Source organism: Toxotes jaculatrix, chromosome 16, assembly GCF_017976425.1.
Source record: "Toxotes jaculatrix isolate fToxJac2 chromosome 16, fToxJac2.pri, whole genome shotgun sequence".
Taxonomy (NCBI): Eukaryota; Metazoa; Chordata; class Actinopteri; family Toxotidae; genus Toxotes; species Toxotes jaculatrix.
This window is the reverse complement of record NC_054409.1, coordinates 7,872,837-7,892,997: the sequence shown is the minus strand read 5'-3', so window position 1 is coordinate 7,892,997 and position 20,161 is coordinate 7,872,837. Positions and strand designations below refer to the sequence as shown.

At 41.6% G+C, this 20,161-nt stretch overlaps 1 protein-coding gene across 1 annotated transcript; it reads left to right on the top strand.

The window, feature by feature from the left end:
* The first annotated feature begins 3,917 nt into the window (after positions 1-3,917).
* pmchl (pro-melanin-concentrating hormone, like) lies at positions 3,918-4,325 on the top strand. The gene has a single exon (XM_041059246.1). It carries the CDS (start codon positions 3,918-3,920, stop codon positions 4,323-4,325), a length of 408 nt encoding a protein of 135 aa, XP_040915180.1.
* Positions 4,326-20,161: the final 15,836 nt, after the last annotated feature.

The window sequence follows — 20,161 nt, the reverse complement described above, 5'->3', positions numbered from 1 at the left end:
CACAGACACAGACACACAAATACAGACACACACACACAATAGTCAATACTGGGTTGTGCGAAGCACAACCCAGTATTGACACAGACCCACTCAGGCACACATAGACAGACTGACACACACAAAGTCAATATTGTGCGGTCAATATTGTGCGAAGCACAACCCAGTATTGACTCAGACCCACTCAGGCACACACAGACAAACACACACACCCACAGTCAATATTGTGCGGTGCGGGAGCACCGCACAATATTTACAGAGGCACACAGACACACACACACAATAGTCAATACTGGGTTGTGCGAAGCACAACCCAGTATTGACTCAGACCCACTCAGGCACACACACACACACACACACACACAATAGTCAATACTGGGTTGTGCGAAGCACAACCCAGTATTGACACAGACCCACTCAGGCACACACAGACAAACACAAACACAGACACACACACACACACACACACAGAGGCACACAGACACACACACACAATAGTCAATACTGGGTTTTGCGAAGCACACAACATTACTAGCAGTGCAATGCACCACTCTCGCGATTTCCCGAAGGGAAATTGTCTAGTGTAATATCTTCTTTTCATGCAGTAGCAGAGGAAGTACCAAAGTCCTTTAGTTATTTATCACCACCAGTGATAAAAAAAAAAAATGTATAGTAACAATGGCAATAGGGCAGAATTACCATTTTGCTGCACCACATTCATTCAGCATCACATCATGTTCACACTACAGAGTTTTATTTTTGTTTTGTTTTGCTACATGCAAACTACATTCTCATTCTACTAAACTATGACTGGTCAAATGTTGGAGATGAGGCTGGTTATCACATTCAGCCTTTTAGTTTTACCTTGTTTCTAGCAGCAGTAGGGTGCTGTTTCCACCTAAATATTACAGATAAAACCACTGTACACCACCTGTCCAGCACAAAACGGCAAACAAAATTTGCAAGTAATTTTTCTTCAAGACCTGGTGGAGACCAAAACAAAACTAAAAGGAGAGAGAACTGGACTTATCTTCATCAGGTGGGCAGAAACGTGTCTCCAAATTGATGCTACAGGTAGCGCCATGTAGCCTCTTGCCTTTAGAAATTCCTGCTCTTTGGTAACATTTCCCTCTGAAATATTGCTAAGTAGAAGTATTAAGTCTTAAACAAAATATAAGTTGTAGAAGTTGAGTGTGTAATTACGTTTTTCTTTTTTCCACTGCTGCCTTCGTGTTAAAGCAGAACTTTCTAGTTGCTTATTTCAGAACATCCAGTGAATTTCCAAAAGAACTTCCTGCCCCTGTAAAGGAAGTTCTCTGTACATGTTGCGGTGCAGGAATCCTTAACCTGTCTGTGAGCGAATGAAAACAGATTTCAATTGGTCAGACCTCAGAATGGGCTGGCAGGACGCACTGCGTTGGAATTTCAACAATATAATTCAATTTATGCCTGTTAAGACATTCACTGCCGTTAGATCTGTCTCCTGTATTTACCTAGCTGGAATAACACTTGAGCCTAAGCCGTGTAGCCCGCCGCTCAGAATCATAATAAAGAGAAGCGCCACTGTGTCCTGAAGGTGCCGGCGTTATGTGAGAGACACTGTCTTCCTTCAGCACACGGTTGGGTCTTTTTACGCTTCCTTTCAACTTCTAAGCCGAGGCTTTGTGTTTTGGTTGGCGGCCATCAGCTGACTGCAGCTGGTCAGCACATCTTAGCCTCTTGCTTTCAGAAATCCCTCTGTCCTTCTTCTTCTTGACGAGGTTGTGCCTTCACACCTGGGGGCAAACATGGAAAATGTTTCCTGCCTTTGCTCCTCTGTTTTTCTGGAATGTAAGGAAAATGACTGGGTTATTTTATTAACACACATGGAACAATGTGTCCGAGAGAACATGCAGTGGTTTGCAGGCAGGTGTAGCTGACATTCTCCTGTAAGACACCTCAATGAAACTTGGGAATTAATTTTCCCCTCAATGGCTGCAAGCAGCCCAGGCCCAGAGGCAGCAAAGCCCCAGTTCACAATGCTCCTTCCACCGTTAGCAGGATGTTTTCATGTTGGTTGGCACTGCCAAACAGTTCAACCTTAGTTTCAACAGTCCACAAAACATTTTGCCAGTAGCATTGTGGAGTGTCAAGCTGTCCATTCAGTTTTTGAGTGGATCCGGCTAACAGGGCAGATCCAGTAATTTTCATCACTTTCCTTAACATTGCAAAATGGGGCATTTTGTGCCTTGGCAGAAGTTGGCGTTCTTCTGAGTGCCATTCAACTGGGTCCTGTAACTGGCAGCCTTACCAAGTGGATTTGAAGTGTTGGCAAAAACACCTCGGCTTCACACATCCATATGGTTTTTATCAAACACGGGGACATTTTCTTTTGCACCATTAACACCTAATGCACTGGGAGTGCTCCACCAGTCCCATCAATTGTCCTTATGAATATCTGACATCTAGGAATGAAAGATAAGATTTAAACAAAACCGTCTGTCTCCAGAAAACCACACAGGGCCTTTCAGACACTCATAAAAACAGGGTGTAGATAATTCTCAAATGCCAGACTTTTCAGAAACCACAGACATGGTTTTCAATAAGAAAAGGTCCACAGCACTTCCCATTTCAACTGCCCAGCTGCACATTATGAAATCTAAAATAACCTTAACAATTTAATGACACCAAATTATAAGTCTGGCCATCAAAGTTTCGTAATGTGCTGCAAATCATGTCAGTAAAATCTCAAATCCATTCTCTGTTAAACTGCTGTTTTCAATAGCATTAAATCTAATAAGCTTTTAGTGCTCATAAGATTATTTGCAGCCTCTGCACCAAAGATCTAAAACATAGGTGTCAAACCTGTTCCACAAAGGGCCGTGTGGCTGCAGGTTTTTGTTCCAACCAATCAAGAATACACAGTTTGATCAATCAACTGTCTGAAGACTGAGTTGATTAAATGAGTCAAGTCTGGTGTGCTGCTGCTTGGTTGGAACAAAAACCTGCAGCCACACGGCCCTTTGTGGAACAGGTTTGACACCTCTGATCTAAAAGATCTAGATCCATCCACAGAAAAGATCAAACAGCAGATGACATGAAATTTACCAAATCCCAAATAAAAACTTTGTCAAATTGTCAACACCTTTGATCTAACTCAAATGTCACCTGCATAAATTACATTAACTAATTTCATATGGATCATATTCAGGCACAGGTGTGCACAGCTCCATGGCATCCATCTGGCAACCATAATTAGGTAGGATTGTAATTATGCTGCAGTCCGACATGAGATCAAACCATCTTCCACCTCAGGGCCTTGGGAGCCAAGGCAAGGTATGCTGTCCTCAAAGAAACATTTCCCAACTTCACTTTATCTTTGACACGTCAACGAGGAGTTGCTGCCGCAAACACACACATCCGGAATCTTTGTTTTTGGTTTTCAGTAATCCAAGGATAAATCCCTTATTGAACATTGTTGCAACAATGCCACGAGAGGACAGCTTTCATCAAGGAGTATCTGACATCACAAAGAGCTTCACGGGTGGGTAATCCATTCTTGTTGTTTTAAAGGGCAGCAATTTAGGATTAATGTTTTTCTTGGTGTCACCAGTTCAAAGAATTCCCACTGTTTTATCATCTAGAGTCTAATATCAGCCACCACGCTGGAGATGATTTTAATTAACTTTCGGGCAAAACAACACACTTGAACACTGTAAGAGTTCTACTCAACTGCCTTTTAGTGCTTTTGGCTAATTTCCTGAACACAACAGGAGAAGTTATGATGAAAAAAAAACAATTTAACGTGGCCAATCCAGTGTGTCCGAAACAGTATAAAAAGACTATGATACGATCTCAGAATCAGAAGAGCGAAGCAAGAGCTCCTGAAAGAAATTCATCCACGAAAGCCGACGCCTTACACCTCCCAGAAGATCTTCACCATGAGACAGTCACTCATGTCCGTCATCTTCGCCGCAGCACTCTTATTCAGGTGCTATGCACTGCTGGGGGCATTACCCATGGCCAAGACTGAGGATGGCTCCTTGGAGCAGGACACCTTTGCGTCACTGCTGAGTGATGAGGCGACGGAAAACAGCCTCAGCGATGCTGAACTGGGCGCTGCAGGGAAGACCAGAGGGCCGAGGGTGATCATCGTCGCAGATCCGAGTCTGTGGAGGGATCTGAGGGAGCTGAACAGCGGACTTTCCCTCTACAAGCGGAAAGCTAACTACAACAGCCAGGCCATCGAGCACAAAGATGTCGGCCAGGACGTGAGCATCCCCATCCTGAGGAGGGACAACATGAGGTGCATGGTGGGACGGGTGTACAGACCATGCTGGGAAGTCTAGGACAGTTTGCAGCTCATACTGAGTTGTACCATTATCCAAAATTCTGTGTATCTATGTTGAAGTTATTGCAGATCTGAGAATAAAAACCAATCGATTCTGCCTCATATCTTGTGCATGTTTGATATCTCTTTGGAGATTACTGAGATTTTATTTGACTTTTATTTGACTTCTCTCTGCCAACACTCTTTACTACAAGATAGGCTTATCACCTCCCAGTGGCAGTTTACTTATATTCAGACATCAGAATGGTATCAATCTTCTCGTCTGACTCTCGGAAAAGAAAGTAAAAAAGTGTATTTCAGAAGCAGGATCCATTCAAAATGCTTCTAAATGTCTTTCCTTCATTAGCTCTTAAAGTAGCAGTAGTAGGTGATGTAGAGTATAATGTAGGCTGTAGTTTGGCTTCTCCTGGAGGGATTGTAGATCTGATTCAACAAAAACATCTGTGATGGGAAGAGTCGCTCCGAATCTCCCCTTTCTTCTAAAATCACAGACAGATTTTCACATAAGAGTTTGTTACATCAGATCCTGCATACTGGTAAATGACCTGTGTCTCACATGTGTTGGTGGCTCCCTGCCAGCACAGTAACGCAAACTCTTGGGAGAGTATTTGCGATCTTACAGGAACTCATCATCCACAAAAATTGAGGTGCGTATTGTAATAATAATACCAGAGCCTTAAGCTAAGTGATTTCCTGAGCTTTGCAGATGTGTCCTGCACCGCAGAGTCAGGATTTAATAGAAATTGCCCTTTCAGTCAATCAGGACGGGAATCAAGCTTCCTGAACTTTGATAAAAAAAAATTAATTATGGATGGTTTGGTTCATTACAGCTGCTTTGCCAAATGCAGCTGATAATGATGAGTGTCACCTGGTTTTAATGACATTTGGGGAAAAATTCTTTCCACCTTGTCTGTCATTATTTGTGACCTTGGTCCTTTAGTGTTTCGGCTAATAATGCTCATAATTTAAGTCCATGTGAATAACCCATTAGGTGTAGTAACATGCTGTTCAGTACAGAATGGTTGTGGATGTGTTCACACTGTGAACTAAGCGTGTCCAGTTGTGCATGTGTGGTCCAGAGCTGACTTGTGAATTCTTCCCTACCGGGAAACACTGGTTAAAAGTGGAAAAAGAAAAAAAAAAAAAATAGTAAGGCTTCTGATACTTGATTGTCGAGGGTCTGTTAAAGTGGCTCAGCCAACAACTGCAGAACATTCCTCACAAACTACAGAGTGAGAGCAGTGAGTCAGCAGAAAGGAGGATGTGCTTCTGGGAATGTCTGCACCTTTTTGGAATTAGGGAGTAAGCTTCTGGTCGGAAAAACAATTAGGCTGAAGACATCGGCAGATATCCAGCATGTGAAAAATGTAATGCCTACTCTGACCAAATGACTCATGGGCCACGATTTGGAAAACTGTCGTACTTTGTAAATTATATTAGACTATTTATTGCCCTGTTTGACAACATGAGAGCAGTTTTTGCAAAGTAAATCCTTTAATTTGAATAACTTTTAAATGACAAATATTAGATAATGGTTTTTTAGGCCATGAGAACAGAAGTGCCATGGCCCTGTAGATGGCAGTGCTGGTTGGTCTGTTTGTCGGTCCACCTCGTTTCTCCAGACTGAAACATCTCCACAGCTACTCAAAATGATTTGGTACAGACAATCATGGTCCCCAGAAGATTAATGCTACTGACTTTGGTGATTTAACTGTTCCTGTAGAGCCGCTATTAGTTGGACGTTTTTGGATTAAAGCAAAATGTCTTAACAATTATTAGATACATTGTCAAGACATTTAAGGGCTAAAAACTGATTTTGAACTTTAACATCATATTACTTTTCTTTACAGTGAGAAAAAACAGTCTAGCATTGCTGTAGACTCACAAATGGTTTTAGCATGTGGACTTTACCAATGTTAATGGATCTTAAAAGGCGATTAATGAGTCATAATGTCGGGAAGATTTAGTAATCTAGTGTTGGTGGAATTAATGCTAAATAAACAATTTCCAGCAGATAGAAATACCTACCCTGTTGTGTATTTTCCTGTTTGTCGTGCTCCAACGCTTCAAGTCCTTGGCTTTAAAAGTAAAAGCCCTTTAAAATTATGACAAATTACAAGGGTAGCCTTTTGGCATTTACATACCTCATAAGAGTACGCAATCCAGATAAACGTTTTATGGGAAGGTGTTTTGTTTTACAGATAACTGTGCAAAGCAACATCTGGAAACTGTTATACAAGAGGGTTTATGTGTAGATTTCAATGTTTTTTAATGTTGGTCTCAACCAATAGACAAGCAGGACTACATTACTGTATTTGCAGTATATCACTATAGGTGTATAAATGCATTTTCTGTACTACAGGCTGTCACCTCCCCCCCCCCCCCCCCCCCCTTCTGCTTAGCCTGCAGTCTCTAAGCCTGAGTATCTCAGTGGAGACAGGTGTGCTGGTGTCAGAGCAGAGCTCCACCAGCTGCATCACATCCTGTAATCAAGACTTCTATAACTACCCTGATCTGCCACCACCACCCTTCCAGATCACCATACCTGCTCAGTCAGTCTGAATTCAAACCATTCTAAGATATATTTTGCTCGTTGCTTGCTTTTTTTTTTTTAACCTGGTCTCCTCTTCCTGTTGCCCTGTCTGGTCTGTTCTGGCCCCCGCCTCCAAAGCCTGTCAACCATGCTCCTCTGCCCTGGACCCCGCTCAGCTCATCTATCCACTCTGCTCAGCTCAGCCCTGGCTTTCCCCCCTGCTCATTACACCTAGCCACCAGCCCAGTCCCCACGCTCTCAGGCATCCCCTCTGCCCTCCTTGTCCCATCTCTTTAACCCTGCAATAAATATTCTTCTACTCCAACCTCCTCACTTCCCTGTGCTCACCATATTATAAAACACAGGTGCTATGATAGTGCTATACAAAGACAAAGAATCCTGTTTTCTTTGTTTTTTGAGCTTTGATATTGTTTACAACATTGCCTGTGAGAGTAGAGCTGCTGTAACCGAAGCATAAAACCACATATGCAAACCTGTTTCAGTGACATGTTGTGTCACAGCATTGTTCAAACAGCCAAGCAGAGCTCTGCCTCATCGTACTTGCTTGTAAAGTAACGGGTTCACACCAGGATATACTGATGAGTCAAACAGAAAAAAATCAATTTCACTGTGTTGCTTTGGTTTTGCTTGAAAGGTGAACCTTTCTTCAGTAGCATAGCTGCTTTTACTCAGTAAAAAATATATCTTCAGCACTGAGATACCAACAACTAAAGTTAAACTACAGTAAACCTGACATTAAAACTCTAATTATGACATAATCACAGCAAATGCCTCTGTCTAAGCCACTAATTATTGGTGATTTCCTATTAAGTTTTTATATTATACTTAAATCCTTGGTCCATAACTGCTACAGTTATGGCACTTTGTGTCCTCTGCAAGGAGACATTGTAAAGCTTGCTTGCCTTGCCTGTCTTTTCTTCAGGAAGAATAGCACTATTAATAGCTGAGAAACAGCAGGGGAAAGGTTAGCTATCCATTGAAACTGTCTTGGACTTCATTATCAAAGGGTGGCAAGCACAGCTTTGCTGTCTGCTTCATGCTACACGCTACTCAGTCCCTCTTTCCCCCAGAACAATCCCATTTAAGACAATGAGACTTTTAAGAAACCTCTGGACAGTTGAATAGGGATTTAATGAGTGGGACTCTTCTCAAAGGGGGATTTAAAAGAAAGAATTAGAATTATTGCGAGTTTAGAAAACAATAAATGCACAGAAATTAGATTCAGGGGCTGTAGAAACAAACTGTCTCTGCTTATGTGCTGCAGCTGTAACATGATGTACAGGGCACGATAAACAATACCCTGTAGATGTGAACTTTGCATGTCATTAATGCATCAGGGCTTAAATAAATGATTATAATTTGACTCGTCATGAGTTATGAATCATTTATTAATTGCAGACACGGTTACAGTGAGGCAACATACTCAGTAAGACAAAGGACATTAGCACTTAATCAACAGTAAACGACTTAACCCAAAGTGTTGACTTAAAGAAACCCAGAACATTTTCCACGGCTTCCTGTAACAGGACACTGAATGGAGACTGGATGTCTTTGATTCCATCTGTCTGCTTTACGCTGATGTTCATCTCCACACACCTAAACAGAGGCAGCAGTGTCTGTAGACACAGGGTAGAGATTGGACACAGTAAACACAGTGTCTATCTGTCTACTGCTGTCATTACATAATCATTAGGTAAACTGTGACTGAGCTGTGTAGTGTGAGGCAAAGAATCAGGATGTTGGAAAGCTTTGTAAGTAGTAAAGACTGTACCACCAAGCTGCTGTTTAAGCAGCATTACTATGAATATAACCTTTTTCTCACTTCATTCAGTATTTGTGTGTGCATCATTGTGACATTATTGCATCATTGTTATATTTTATTTTCATTTTTGAATTTATTCTATTTTTAGTTCTTTAGTATAATGGAAAAAGTAAGCATTTCATTCTAATTTTAAATGGCTATTTCTGTCATTTTTTTTTTTTTTTAATTTTGCATCTGCAGCACCTTTTTAAACATTGACCTGCTCCTGATATGGCTCTCTGATGTACAAAGCAGAATTAGCTGTGTTTTACAGTTACAAAGGAGAGAAAGATGGTTTTAACATGCTAATGCTTTGGACTGCGTGAGACTATTCAAGCTGTGGCAGCAAAGGCCTGCATTTGTCTGAAATGGCTGAAACAGCTGACACAGTGAAAGGAGGTGAACGCATGAAGGCTAATTATAGCAAGAAAGTTGTGTGTGTGTGTGCGTGTGTGTGGTTTCTCCACATTTTTGTTTGTTCAACAGTGTTCGTTTTGCACAGTTTACAACAAATGGCTCTCAGCCTCAATGGGGTACCTTGGGAAAAAAATGAACATGTGGAACCCATTTTTGGCTAAGAGATTATTCTGTCTGGGCTGTCAAGATAAAAATCAGCATGTTGTTTTACCAAATTGCAATGGTGATATTTTTGATGATTTTTTTTTCTTTATGCCTGAAATATAATGTCTAGCTTACTTGTGGAACTGTATAAAACCGTGCGCCACGCCTCATACTGAAGCACGGATTCAGCAGGAAGTCTTCAACAACATTTAAAAAAAAAAAAAAAAAAAACTTCAGTTAAGTTGATAAACTTCATCAAGTATATAAAGATGTTTTGAGGCAGAGGTGCCTGCTTGGATTGCTGAACCAGAATGTGCAGCTCCTCAAATGTACATTTCCACAGCTCTAATTCTATCAATACACCAGCAGCTTCTCCTCTCCAAAACTGAACACTTCCTGTCTGTCGTTCCTTAAGAGCCTTAAAAGAAGGACTGTGCCCTTTGGACAATGAGAAGAACTTTAATGTGACAACAGGAAAGCATGGAGTAAAGTTTTGGCTTCACACCAACAAATTAAAACAGGAGCACATCAGAAAACCTCTCACTAAAACTTCCTCTTTGAAATACAGTGTCATATCAGTCCCCATATTATTACGTTATAATAATGTGAAGGCTGGTGCCTTATATGTTTAAAGATATAAGGCACCTGCTGCTTAATTTAGGCAAAATCTTAGTCCAGCTGGAGTTAACCCTGGACACTCGCAGCAGGCCACAGTGGAAAACTGTGGTCATCCTACCGTTTTCCTCTGCCACACTTTATTGATCCCTGAGGAGGAAATATGTTCCCTTTCTCTATGGAGGGTGAGCGCACAGAGGACGGGGGTTGTTTGGACCACAGGGACTCCACAGTGGGAGAGTCAGCTATTAGTCTGACGATTGCTGCAGCGAAAAACACTCGGGGCAAACAGGAAGTGAGTCACAGATCATTCACAGCGAGTCTCCAGTCTGATTATAGCCTGCTTCCAGACTTCTGAATGGGCAAAACTGTCTGCTAAACATATGTACAGTAATGTAATGTACAATTCAGTTTATTCAGAACTCAGTGTATAGCATCCTTATTAAAAATGTGTTTTTACTAGTTAAAATTCTACAGTGATAAACTTCTGTACAGACAATTTATCTGTGTTTCTCTTTTTATTTGATTTCCCATTTGAAATTTATTCATACAATGTTGTTGGTACAAAAATAAAATGTTTCACAAGTTTGTGAAACATTTTGTTTATTAAGCAACAAGGGGCATATGTTGGCATTCATTCAAATTACACTTTATCACCAGAAATTATTTTTAGTGAAAAAGCTGCATTAGTTCAGATCGTGTCCATTTTATTTTGAAGTGAACATCTGCTCTACCATCTGTCTCAAGCCATAAACATTGTATTTATGTCTAGATTTATTGCATTAAGTGCAGTGACAGTGACTGCCTATATGAATGAAACCTGATATTGAAATCTAATTAGGCATTGCAATTCTTTGTTCCCTAATACGATCAGTCTAATAGTTTGGTCACCCAGTTACAATGCATATGGCGCCAAAGGGCTCTTTGACATCCAGTTCTAATTGAATTCCCCTCAGTCAGTTTAAATAATCGCTGTAACAGCTCGACATGTTCAAGCCTGACTAGCTGTTAGTCACCAGAGATCAGAGGCATCAGATAAAATGCTAAGTGCAGCTCTGATGGCTTTAGAGAATTTGAAAGATGTTTGAATGCTCAAACGCTCAGGAGGAAACTATCCATTTTTTTTCTACCAGCATAAACTCTTCACCTCTCATTCGCACACACACTCACGCAGCAACGGCACCTCCACTGTCTGCTTCAGTCAATTTACTCATGAATCTGAAACGCACGATGTTCAAAGTGCAGTTGTCACTGACTGAATCAGTAACATGCACGTCACTGTATTGCACCTCTGTCATCCCTCAGCCGTCCACCAGATGCCATCAGACTTTCCCTCCTGTCCCAGTCACCTGACCTTCCTCTCCCATTCACACACCTGTTCCCAGTTTCCCAATTATCCAGCCAGTATTTATTCCTGCCTGTTCCCACGTGTTTGCTGTCAGATAGCAGCATGTTTCTGTTGTCATCCTGTTCTGTTGCCTGCTTGCCTGTGAGCTTTTGCTCTCATCATCAGATTTACCATTAAAATCTGTTCCTGCCTGCCGGTGTGTCGGCCTTTGGGTCCTCCTTTCAGCTGGCTGCATCAGTAATTATGTACAGTACAGCCTCACGGTGCTGCCAGCTTGGATGGAGACTTTTTTTTTTTTTTTCCAAGAAGATTACCAGTTGCTAAATGAGACTCATTATTTGTTGAAAGTTCTTTCCTAATTTTTAATCCACACTGGAATCAGTAAGGACAGCTCGTTCACTATGGCAGCCAGAGACCCTGATAACATTTCCTGATTTATTTCACATTGTGCTATGGTTTTATTAACACATACTCATATTCATACACAGAGTTTAGATTTGTGATTTCAGTGAGATGCTTCTGACCACCTGGGGGTCTCATCATCTGGTGAAGCCCCCTGTAGTCAGAGGCCCCCTGGGCACTGGCCCTTTTTTGCCCCGGCACTTCATTCATCCTCCATCCTCGCTCTAAATCCCACAGATATCAGAGCTGTGACACCATATGTTAGCTTGTGGCAGTGATTTGAAGCCACTTTCCAGGCCTCGTGAAGCCCCTTGCCCAGAGGGCAAGAGACAGAGATTGGCAGGAAGACAGACAGAGTGAGAGAGAGAGAGAGAGAGAGAGAGAGAGAGAGAGAGAGAGAGGGAGAAAGATGACTCTTGGCAGCTGGGTTCCTTTCTTCTGTCTTGACTTTGTTGCTGAGTGTGTTGATTTTCCACAGCGTTTTAGTGTTTTTGCTGTGCGTATTATGAGCTGATACTGTGCACTTCCCAGAAATGAGACAGAAGCAGATCAGCAGGAGACTGGAAATACCTCACACTACGCTGAAAACTTGCATGGCTGATTTCATGTGCTGTAAAAAATTTTGATTAGCGACCCAATATGGCCTGTGTTTTCTTATTGCCCAAGTTCAATTGCCGTTGTTTTTTTTTTTTCTTTAATTTTCATAGCCGGTCGCGAGGGGTTCTCCGAGTTCACAGTGTCACAAGTAGGAATGCAGTGGGCACACATCTGAAGACAAGTGGTGTGTGTGTGGAGGATGATATAAAGCAATAACTCACTGATACACGTCATTGGCGCAGGACGATAACATGTCGTCTTCCTGTAGAGACCAGTTAACGACTGTATGCGCTGACAGAAGAACTCTCAGCTGAGTGAATTCAATCAGACGTTCCTCTACCTCTCTCTCCTCTCTCACATCTCACATCTCACTCAGCGGTGTTGTTATTCAGAAGCCAGAGTGACACAGTGGCGCATGAGGCCATGTTCACAGGGACATTTGCTCTACGTGTAAAAACGTCTTGTTCATTTGAGTGTGGACTGAGTGGGTTTTGTTCAAACCGACACTGCGTCAGTCACTGCATCACTAAACCCAGTTCAACTTTCAGTTTTGTGGAGAGTTAAGATGTAGTTGAGTACATTTTAAAAGCCTATTAGTGAACTAATCTTGTAGTGGTCGTTCTAGTACTGACTGATTAGGTTCTAGGAGTTCTGTAGGTGTTTCTAATGGTCAGCAGAGAGGTTCTAGCTTGCCTTAAGGACATTATAGGGGTCCTTTTTGCTGTCACAGTGGTTATTTTAGCAGGTTTTAGTTTAGAGGTTGTAGAGAGTCTGTAGATGGTCCCAGAGGTCAGCGAGGAGGTTCTTGGGCCCTGCAGGATCTAGTGTCCAGTAGTGTGGTTCCAGTGGTCCTTTAGAAGATTGTAGGTTCAGGGGTCAATTAGGTGGTTGATGTATTGGACAATGCTCTACACCACCATGATCAAAACGTCAAAAGATAGACAGATTTTTTTTTTGTAAGAATCAAGTTCATCCCTCCAGTCCAGAGATTTTTAAAATAACAAAATGAGGAGACCTGTGGCAGAAAAACACTTTGCTTTGGTGAATAGAACTAGGGCCTCTCCTTCTTGTCAAATACAGCTCACCATTTTTTAAGTTTTCAGCAACTTCTATTCTCCTTCAGCAGCCGTCAGTCGTTGTGAACCGTGGTTACATAAGCTTTTATTGACAGACACACACACACGCTGTATTCGCAGAGTTCCCTCTTGACCACCGGGGTCTGCTGGTGAAGTGACCTGCAGAGGCAGAACACTCGTCTCCTTAGACAGACTTTTCCGGCAGCGCTGTGGTCCTCCACAGCTGACTCCATCATTCAGTCCCTGGTGTCCTTGTCTGGCTCCATGGGGCCGGGTGACATCATCGTCACCCCCCTCTCCGCTCTTCCCCTGCTGTCTCTAATGGAGGCCTGGAGCTGGTGAAGGGGCCTTGTGAATAATTTAGGAGCTCTGGTGCACTTTATAACCTGGCCTGCAAGGCTAGCCGGGACATTCACCCTAAGTGCATTAGTATAATAGTCCGGGAGGAAACTAGCTTTTATTGACTAATATAATCAATAACTGTGCTTCTGTTGGCTGTTGACTCCCTGGAGGTTCCTGTGTGTGTGGGATGATGGACCAAACTACCAGAAAACACTCATGAGAACGACAAAAAAGTAACCTCATGTAATTACGGTTTGAGGAAAATTGTTTTATCCCTGATTCTCTGCGAAATGATGAGCAGATGTTGTCTCGAAGCAAACAGCTGATGAATAATTTGAGCAATTTCATTCATTCTTTTTTTTTTTTTTTTTTTTTTTTGGACATTTGTTAAGTGAGGAGCCATCTGTAACAATAAGAGACATAATTTCCCAACGGCAAGGCAAAGAAACTCCTCAGACAACGTGCATCATCTGTCTGAGGTGACCAGTTATAAGGAAAAGAGCTCTGTGATCAAGGAAATTCAGAGTCATTTCGCAACGTGACAAATGGTGTAATTACCTCAGGCCTCTTTAGTGAGATAAGAGTCCTCAATATGTTCACTCAGAGGAAGAGCTCACCCTCATGACGTGAAGCCTGAAGAGAAAAATGTTATTAACACTGTTAGAAATAAACAACAGAAAAATCTGAACTGATTTGGTGACACCAAGACTCGATCTGAGGCACAATCCAACCATGCAGCTGATGATGGAACACTGAATAATATACAGTAATTTAATATGTTTTCACACAGTGGTTATTCTTAGAAGCAGTTTAGTTTTGTGGATATGGATTTTTTTTTTCTGTAGTTCTGATTATATGATATTGTTGTTTGCTCTCAGGACATGATATGTTTTACTTTATGTGTTTGCTGTGTGTTGGTATGAGGCTGAATAGGCTGGATTTTTTTTTTTAGTGTTTCATGTTGTAGTTTCTTCTTTGTAATTTTTTTTTCCATTCAAGCATAAATGAATAAATCTTTGCTGATCTTCACTGTCAAAGAAAGTCTTACTACTGTTTTGACGGTATTTCCAAAAGACTTCTAAATCCATTTTGCACAACACAAAATTACTGTTTGCAGAGTAACAATATACATGTACACAAACAAATACACAAACAAATAGTGTGCTAAAATTTAGTTTTAGTTGTCCTACTAAAATCATGTGTGTCTATTCAGTCCTGTCTACAGGTTTAGTCACAGCACAGTTGGCAAACTGTTAATACAGGCATCAAAATCCTCATCTAAACATCTCAAGGTGAAGAGTGAGAGTGAATTTGAAAAGTTGTTATAGTATATATTCTATGTTAAGTTTAAGTTAATACACTGAAATGAACAAAGAAAACAGTAAATGAATGATTTTTGACGAGTAGGGTCAGTAGAGTTTACGAGTAGGTTCTGATAAGAAGCTGTGGAGGTGCCAAGGTCCAGCGGTGGACGGTCTCTGTCAATCTCTGTGTCGCATGCAGACAACAAAGGAGATGGCCAAGTGACCCGAGAGGTTGATTTACAATGTGTCAGCAGGAGCAGCAGGAGCTCTCCTCCCCTCCTCCCAACACACTGAGGATTTATCACAGCTCAGAGGTGACGCAGCCTGACTCACCAAACAGGTCAGATTACGGCGTACTGTAGATACCAGGAGACATCTTTAAAGACCAGCCATGCTGGCTGCTTACGTTAGTTTTAAATCCAAGAAAGAACGGGTGCCAGTGATACTTGGTGTGGGGAAACAAAACAATCAGACATTACACAACATCGATAAAGGCCATTTTTGTCTGTGAATGCAAGATTATTAATGATAATAAATGATTCTTTTTCAAGTTTTTGTGACGTAAATGTTTAAAAACATAATAAAACAAAGTAAACCTTAAAAACTGCTGTGCTACATTACAAGGCTCATAAACCGGCCTGCAGCACTTGTTATCACATAAGAAAGGAATAATCACAAAAAGAGTAATCGCAGCACCAAGCACAGGATCCATTCGCAGTCTTGTTCTCATTATTACTGATCTCGTAAATCAAAACACAAACACTGGCACAGTTCCCCTCTGAGCACAACAGTGTGATGTGACCTCTGATAGTCACGGTGCGTGGCAGTATTAACTTAATAGCACTTTAGTGATTATTATGTTGCACAATGAGGTTACGTTAAAAAGCAGGGAACAGTTTGACAAGTACAAACTACTGGTGCTTCAGTCAGTATGATGTAATGTGAACCTGGAGATATAGCGTACGTGACCACTGGTGAGGAAGTTAGTAAGCTGCATTTTGTGAGCCGGATAACTCAAAACTCAAGAGGAAGTGTTCAAAGACAATATTAAGACTTGTTTTATTCTTATATTAGTTACTGAAAGCAATATTGTGTAAGTCTGCCAGTTTTCCCAGAACATTATGTTTCTGTTTATTCACTCGACAACATATCTTATGGTTTCCTCAGATTGTGTTAGACAACACATTAGTGACATCAAAGCAGAATTTCCTCCTTAAAAGCCAATAACTTTGGAAGATCCCCACTTGATTTGAGTAACTCATCCTGCCAAATCCTCGTATTAGCTTCAGGTGAACTTTAAAATGAGTTTCTGCACACAGTGAGTGAGTGGATTTTGTTCCTCCTACACTAGCACCGAGGAGCCATTTCTTCACAGCCGGTATGGATGGGAGGAATCATCACAGCCACAAATAGGTCCCCTCATTGTTCATAGGGATGAGTGAGTATTACTTGAAAACAGACTTGAGAAAAATCTAACCCCGATGAGATCTTAATGAAATTTCCCAATACTCAAAAGGCCACAAACTGTGTTTCAGACATTTTTTGAAACATTATTTTAAACCACAGGCCTCCTCTGTAAGATCTACCATTAAGCTAAACAGCCTTTACATTTTAAAACCATTTTCTCCAACCAGGGAAAACAGCCATGAAAGGGCACAACACCTTAATTTTTCAACTGCTGAACAAATCTGAGATTCAGGACACAAAAAATATCACCATCCCATCATAAGTGCATTACCTGGTGCAACAACAGTCCTCAACAAGTTCAAATTCCAACTGTTAGATCCACAGGTGAAAAAAAAACAAACATTTGACCTCAACATCATTCACGCGTGAAGCTTTGCGTTGCTTCTTATATTGAGACCCAGCAAGAAACTGCTCCTGCCTTTGAAAAGGATGCCATCATACTGGCACTTTAAAGTCATTGGACCAGACCTGTTAATCCCCAGAACTTGTGTAGAGAAGGCCAATGGAAAAATCTGTTGGAGAACTGAAAAACCAAGAGTCCTCGTCTCTCTCCAACCACATGGTACTCCAAACTGGTCCAGTCGAGCGGCTCGGTAGCCAAAAATAATCTCTGAGTGCTGAAACAAGATAATAACTTCTTTTTGTCTCCCCCCACAACAACATCCCCTGCCAAAACATGCATGTAATAAAATTTGGGATTTCTACAGTGGCTTTATTCTGCATAATTTGACTTTATGTCAGAGTTTGTGTAACCAGGCTGTTGTTTAGAACATGTGCCGTGGGATGGTTTGCTGATTTAAAGAATAAATCCAATTTATGACAGCTTTGGTCTTGTTTTCATGGCTTCACTCATCTGGCAGCTGTTCTGAAACCTTCAATCGAATCACATGATCTTCATTAGCAGATGGAGTTGACCCAGTTGTTATGGAATTGTAGATGTTTAAATTCCCATTTCATTTTATTTTTATTTTATTTTAATAAGCCATAAGTCATTTTACTTCTTGTCCATGTGGCCTTAAATCTGCTGACGAAGACCATGTTATGTGACTAAAAGCTTGAAAATAGCAGTATAAACAGTTTCGTTAAATGATGTACAACACCAAACATAAAGGACAGGACACATAAGAGGCCTCATGGTACGTCAGTTATAGTCACTCAGAGAAAAAGCAGTGAACACGTCTTCACCTGTATGTACGTAGGTTTTCATTTTCAATATTCAGTTTAGTCTGATTTTGCTTAAATCATCTTTGAATTCTGCTTTGTGATGTAAAAGCCGTCTCCCCCTCCCTCCGAAGTGCTCTTGCTATGCAGTGTCTTTGAAAAGAAAACATACACGCACGCTCCCGTCTGCGGCGATTCAACAAACATGTAAGTGTAACCTTGATCGTGAGGAGAAGATGATTTCCTGCTCGCCGTTCAAAGCGTGCACACAGAGAGGTTAAGTTGGTCTGGAGAAAATCCTATTCACACCTGGTTCAAACACTCCTCTGTTCAGGCCACAATGGCAGCCTTTATTTCCTCCGTGTGACATTGAGCGTCAAAGGTCAGTGAAGTTCAGGAAGCACATGATTTTTATTTGAAAATCCATAAATTGTGAAAATGAATGCCCCTGTGTTTATTTGTGCTTCACTCCACTCTCAAACCCAGAGGCCTCACTCTGCATGCCAGCTGCCAACCTATTAGCGCCCCACAGAAACCCTAACAGTGCCGCCACGGGCCGGCTGTTTGTTTGACTTTGTCATTATTGAATTGAGACACGCAGACTTGGTGGACGGGAGGTAAGAATGGGCATTGACTCATTTTGAAGGGTGCACTTGTTAAATCTCTGGCCATCTTGGATGATGTTTAGACTGGGACGGAGTTCCAAACTTTTGACTCTGGTCTTGGACGATGCTTGCGGGTGAGATCTGTGTTGCAGAAATACTGAGCGGTCTGAAGCCAGGCTTTGCATTCTTCCTGGACCTCAGTGCTGACTCGCAAATTCACTTAATGGGGAGAGCTTGAATAAACATGGAAAAGGACAGAAGCATTTGGGCTTTAAGGACACTGAAATGTGCAAAAATACATAAACGGCCATCAAGTTTGCTTGATTGTACATTGCTGTCATTTAAGTGGTCGGTTCACCCGACATATTTTATCACTCAGTTTTAGTGGTTTCTAGCCACACAGATAGTTTTGGTTTTATTTGCATACATAGATTTTCAGATATCTCCTTCTGATGAAGCCAGTACAACGGAGGTGAATGGAACAACAATGAAGATAAATCAAACAATGTCTCAACAGTTCCCATAAAAACCATATTAATCGACTGAGCAGTGGAGGCAAGGCACATCTACAGAACAAAAGTGGTCACAACATTGACTGAGAATGGGTCACTGACCAGGAGTTAGTGGGAAAACACAGAGAGACCAGAGACAGGAGTTACCATCTCCCTCTCTATATATACAACCACCTGCCATCATGTGCATGTGACTGAAGTTTCATTCGAAGATCAGGTGTTGACAATTTGACCTGATAGTGGCACTAGAGCAAAGATGATCAGATCACCACAGTGATTAAAATTCATCTAACAAAAATGACAACCTCATGGTGGCGTTAGATAACATGTTAGGGGATCACCAAAGTCATTTGGACTTTGTCTGGAAACCACAAATGTGTTGAGATTTTGTGTACTTGCAGGTGGTGCTAGATGAAAAGTCAGGGGATCAACAAAGTCAGTAGGTTTTCGGTTAAAGAGTTACAGTCTCCAAGCTCAACCTAAGACCTAGCCCAGGAGTTGATCTGGGTAATATACAGTCAAATAAGGCCTGGTTGTGATACACTAGGTCTTGTAGATGTAAGAGCGGCTCAGATCACTTGGTGTTTCATTCCCTTCACAGGAGAGTGACACACTTTTTGAGGCAGGCCTGTAAACTACAGGAAAAATGACATGCACCACTGCTCATTTTGCACGTGGCTGCTCAACAATAGGTGGCACATTAGCATGCTGCCAGTTTTTTTTTTTTTGTAATTTGGGTGAACTTACCCTTCAAGCATTTTAGGATTACTAGCAAATAAGGTGTTTCAGTGTTGAGTTGCTGACTTGTATCGAGCTGCACAGCCACTATGTTCAGTTTTCCATCATAACAAATGTCACACAGCTGAATCCCTGTCAGAAAGGCCAAATAGGGTTCCAGGCAGCTGCAAGTGTATGGTTTGGAGCCCCGCACAGGAGGAATCTCTCTTGTAAACCGATATGGCTGCTCAGTCATGACCTCAGCCTCCAAGTATGAATTCTCAGTATGATTTGTGGGTTTAAAAGCCCGGCTTTCCACGATAACTGAGACTAATTATCATGTGTCTCTGTGGAAAACAACAGAGGGAGGGCTGGATGGATGAAAGGGATGTGCTCTCAAGGTGTCAGCATTACTGCCATATGTGTCATTATGTCAGGTAACAGATGCACAGCAAAGAATCTCAGATGACTGTTGTGTCGAGCGATTTAGCATTATATAACTTCTGAACCTATCAAAGCATGGTTTGGCTGTGTTTCTACCTCACAAGACAGTGTATGCACCACTGATCTTTTATGTGGAACTTACATCTCATATTTCACTCTATGAACTCTGTGCATGAACTTCAATAAACCCAAACTCCCAGTGTGCCAAATAATGTTTTTCCCCTTTCAGCAGCACATGATTTCTGGTCTCTGCCTCTGCAGCAGTAGATGTAGTCAAGTGTTATCCAGAAGGCCCATAGGAGCCATGGCCTTATGACCCCGATGATGT

What these genes read in the sequence shown, in the direction of transcription:
- pmchl (XM_041059246.1), top strand. Translation starts at nt 3,918, where the DNA reads ATGAGACAGTCACTCATGTCCGTCATCTTCGCCGCAGCACTCTTATTC.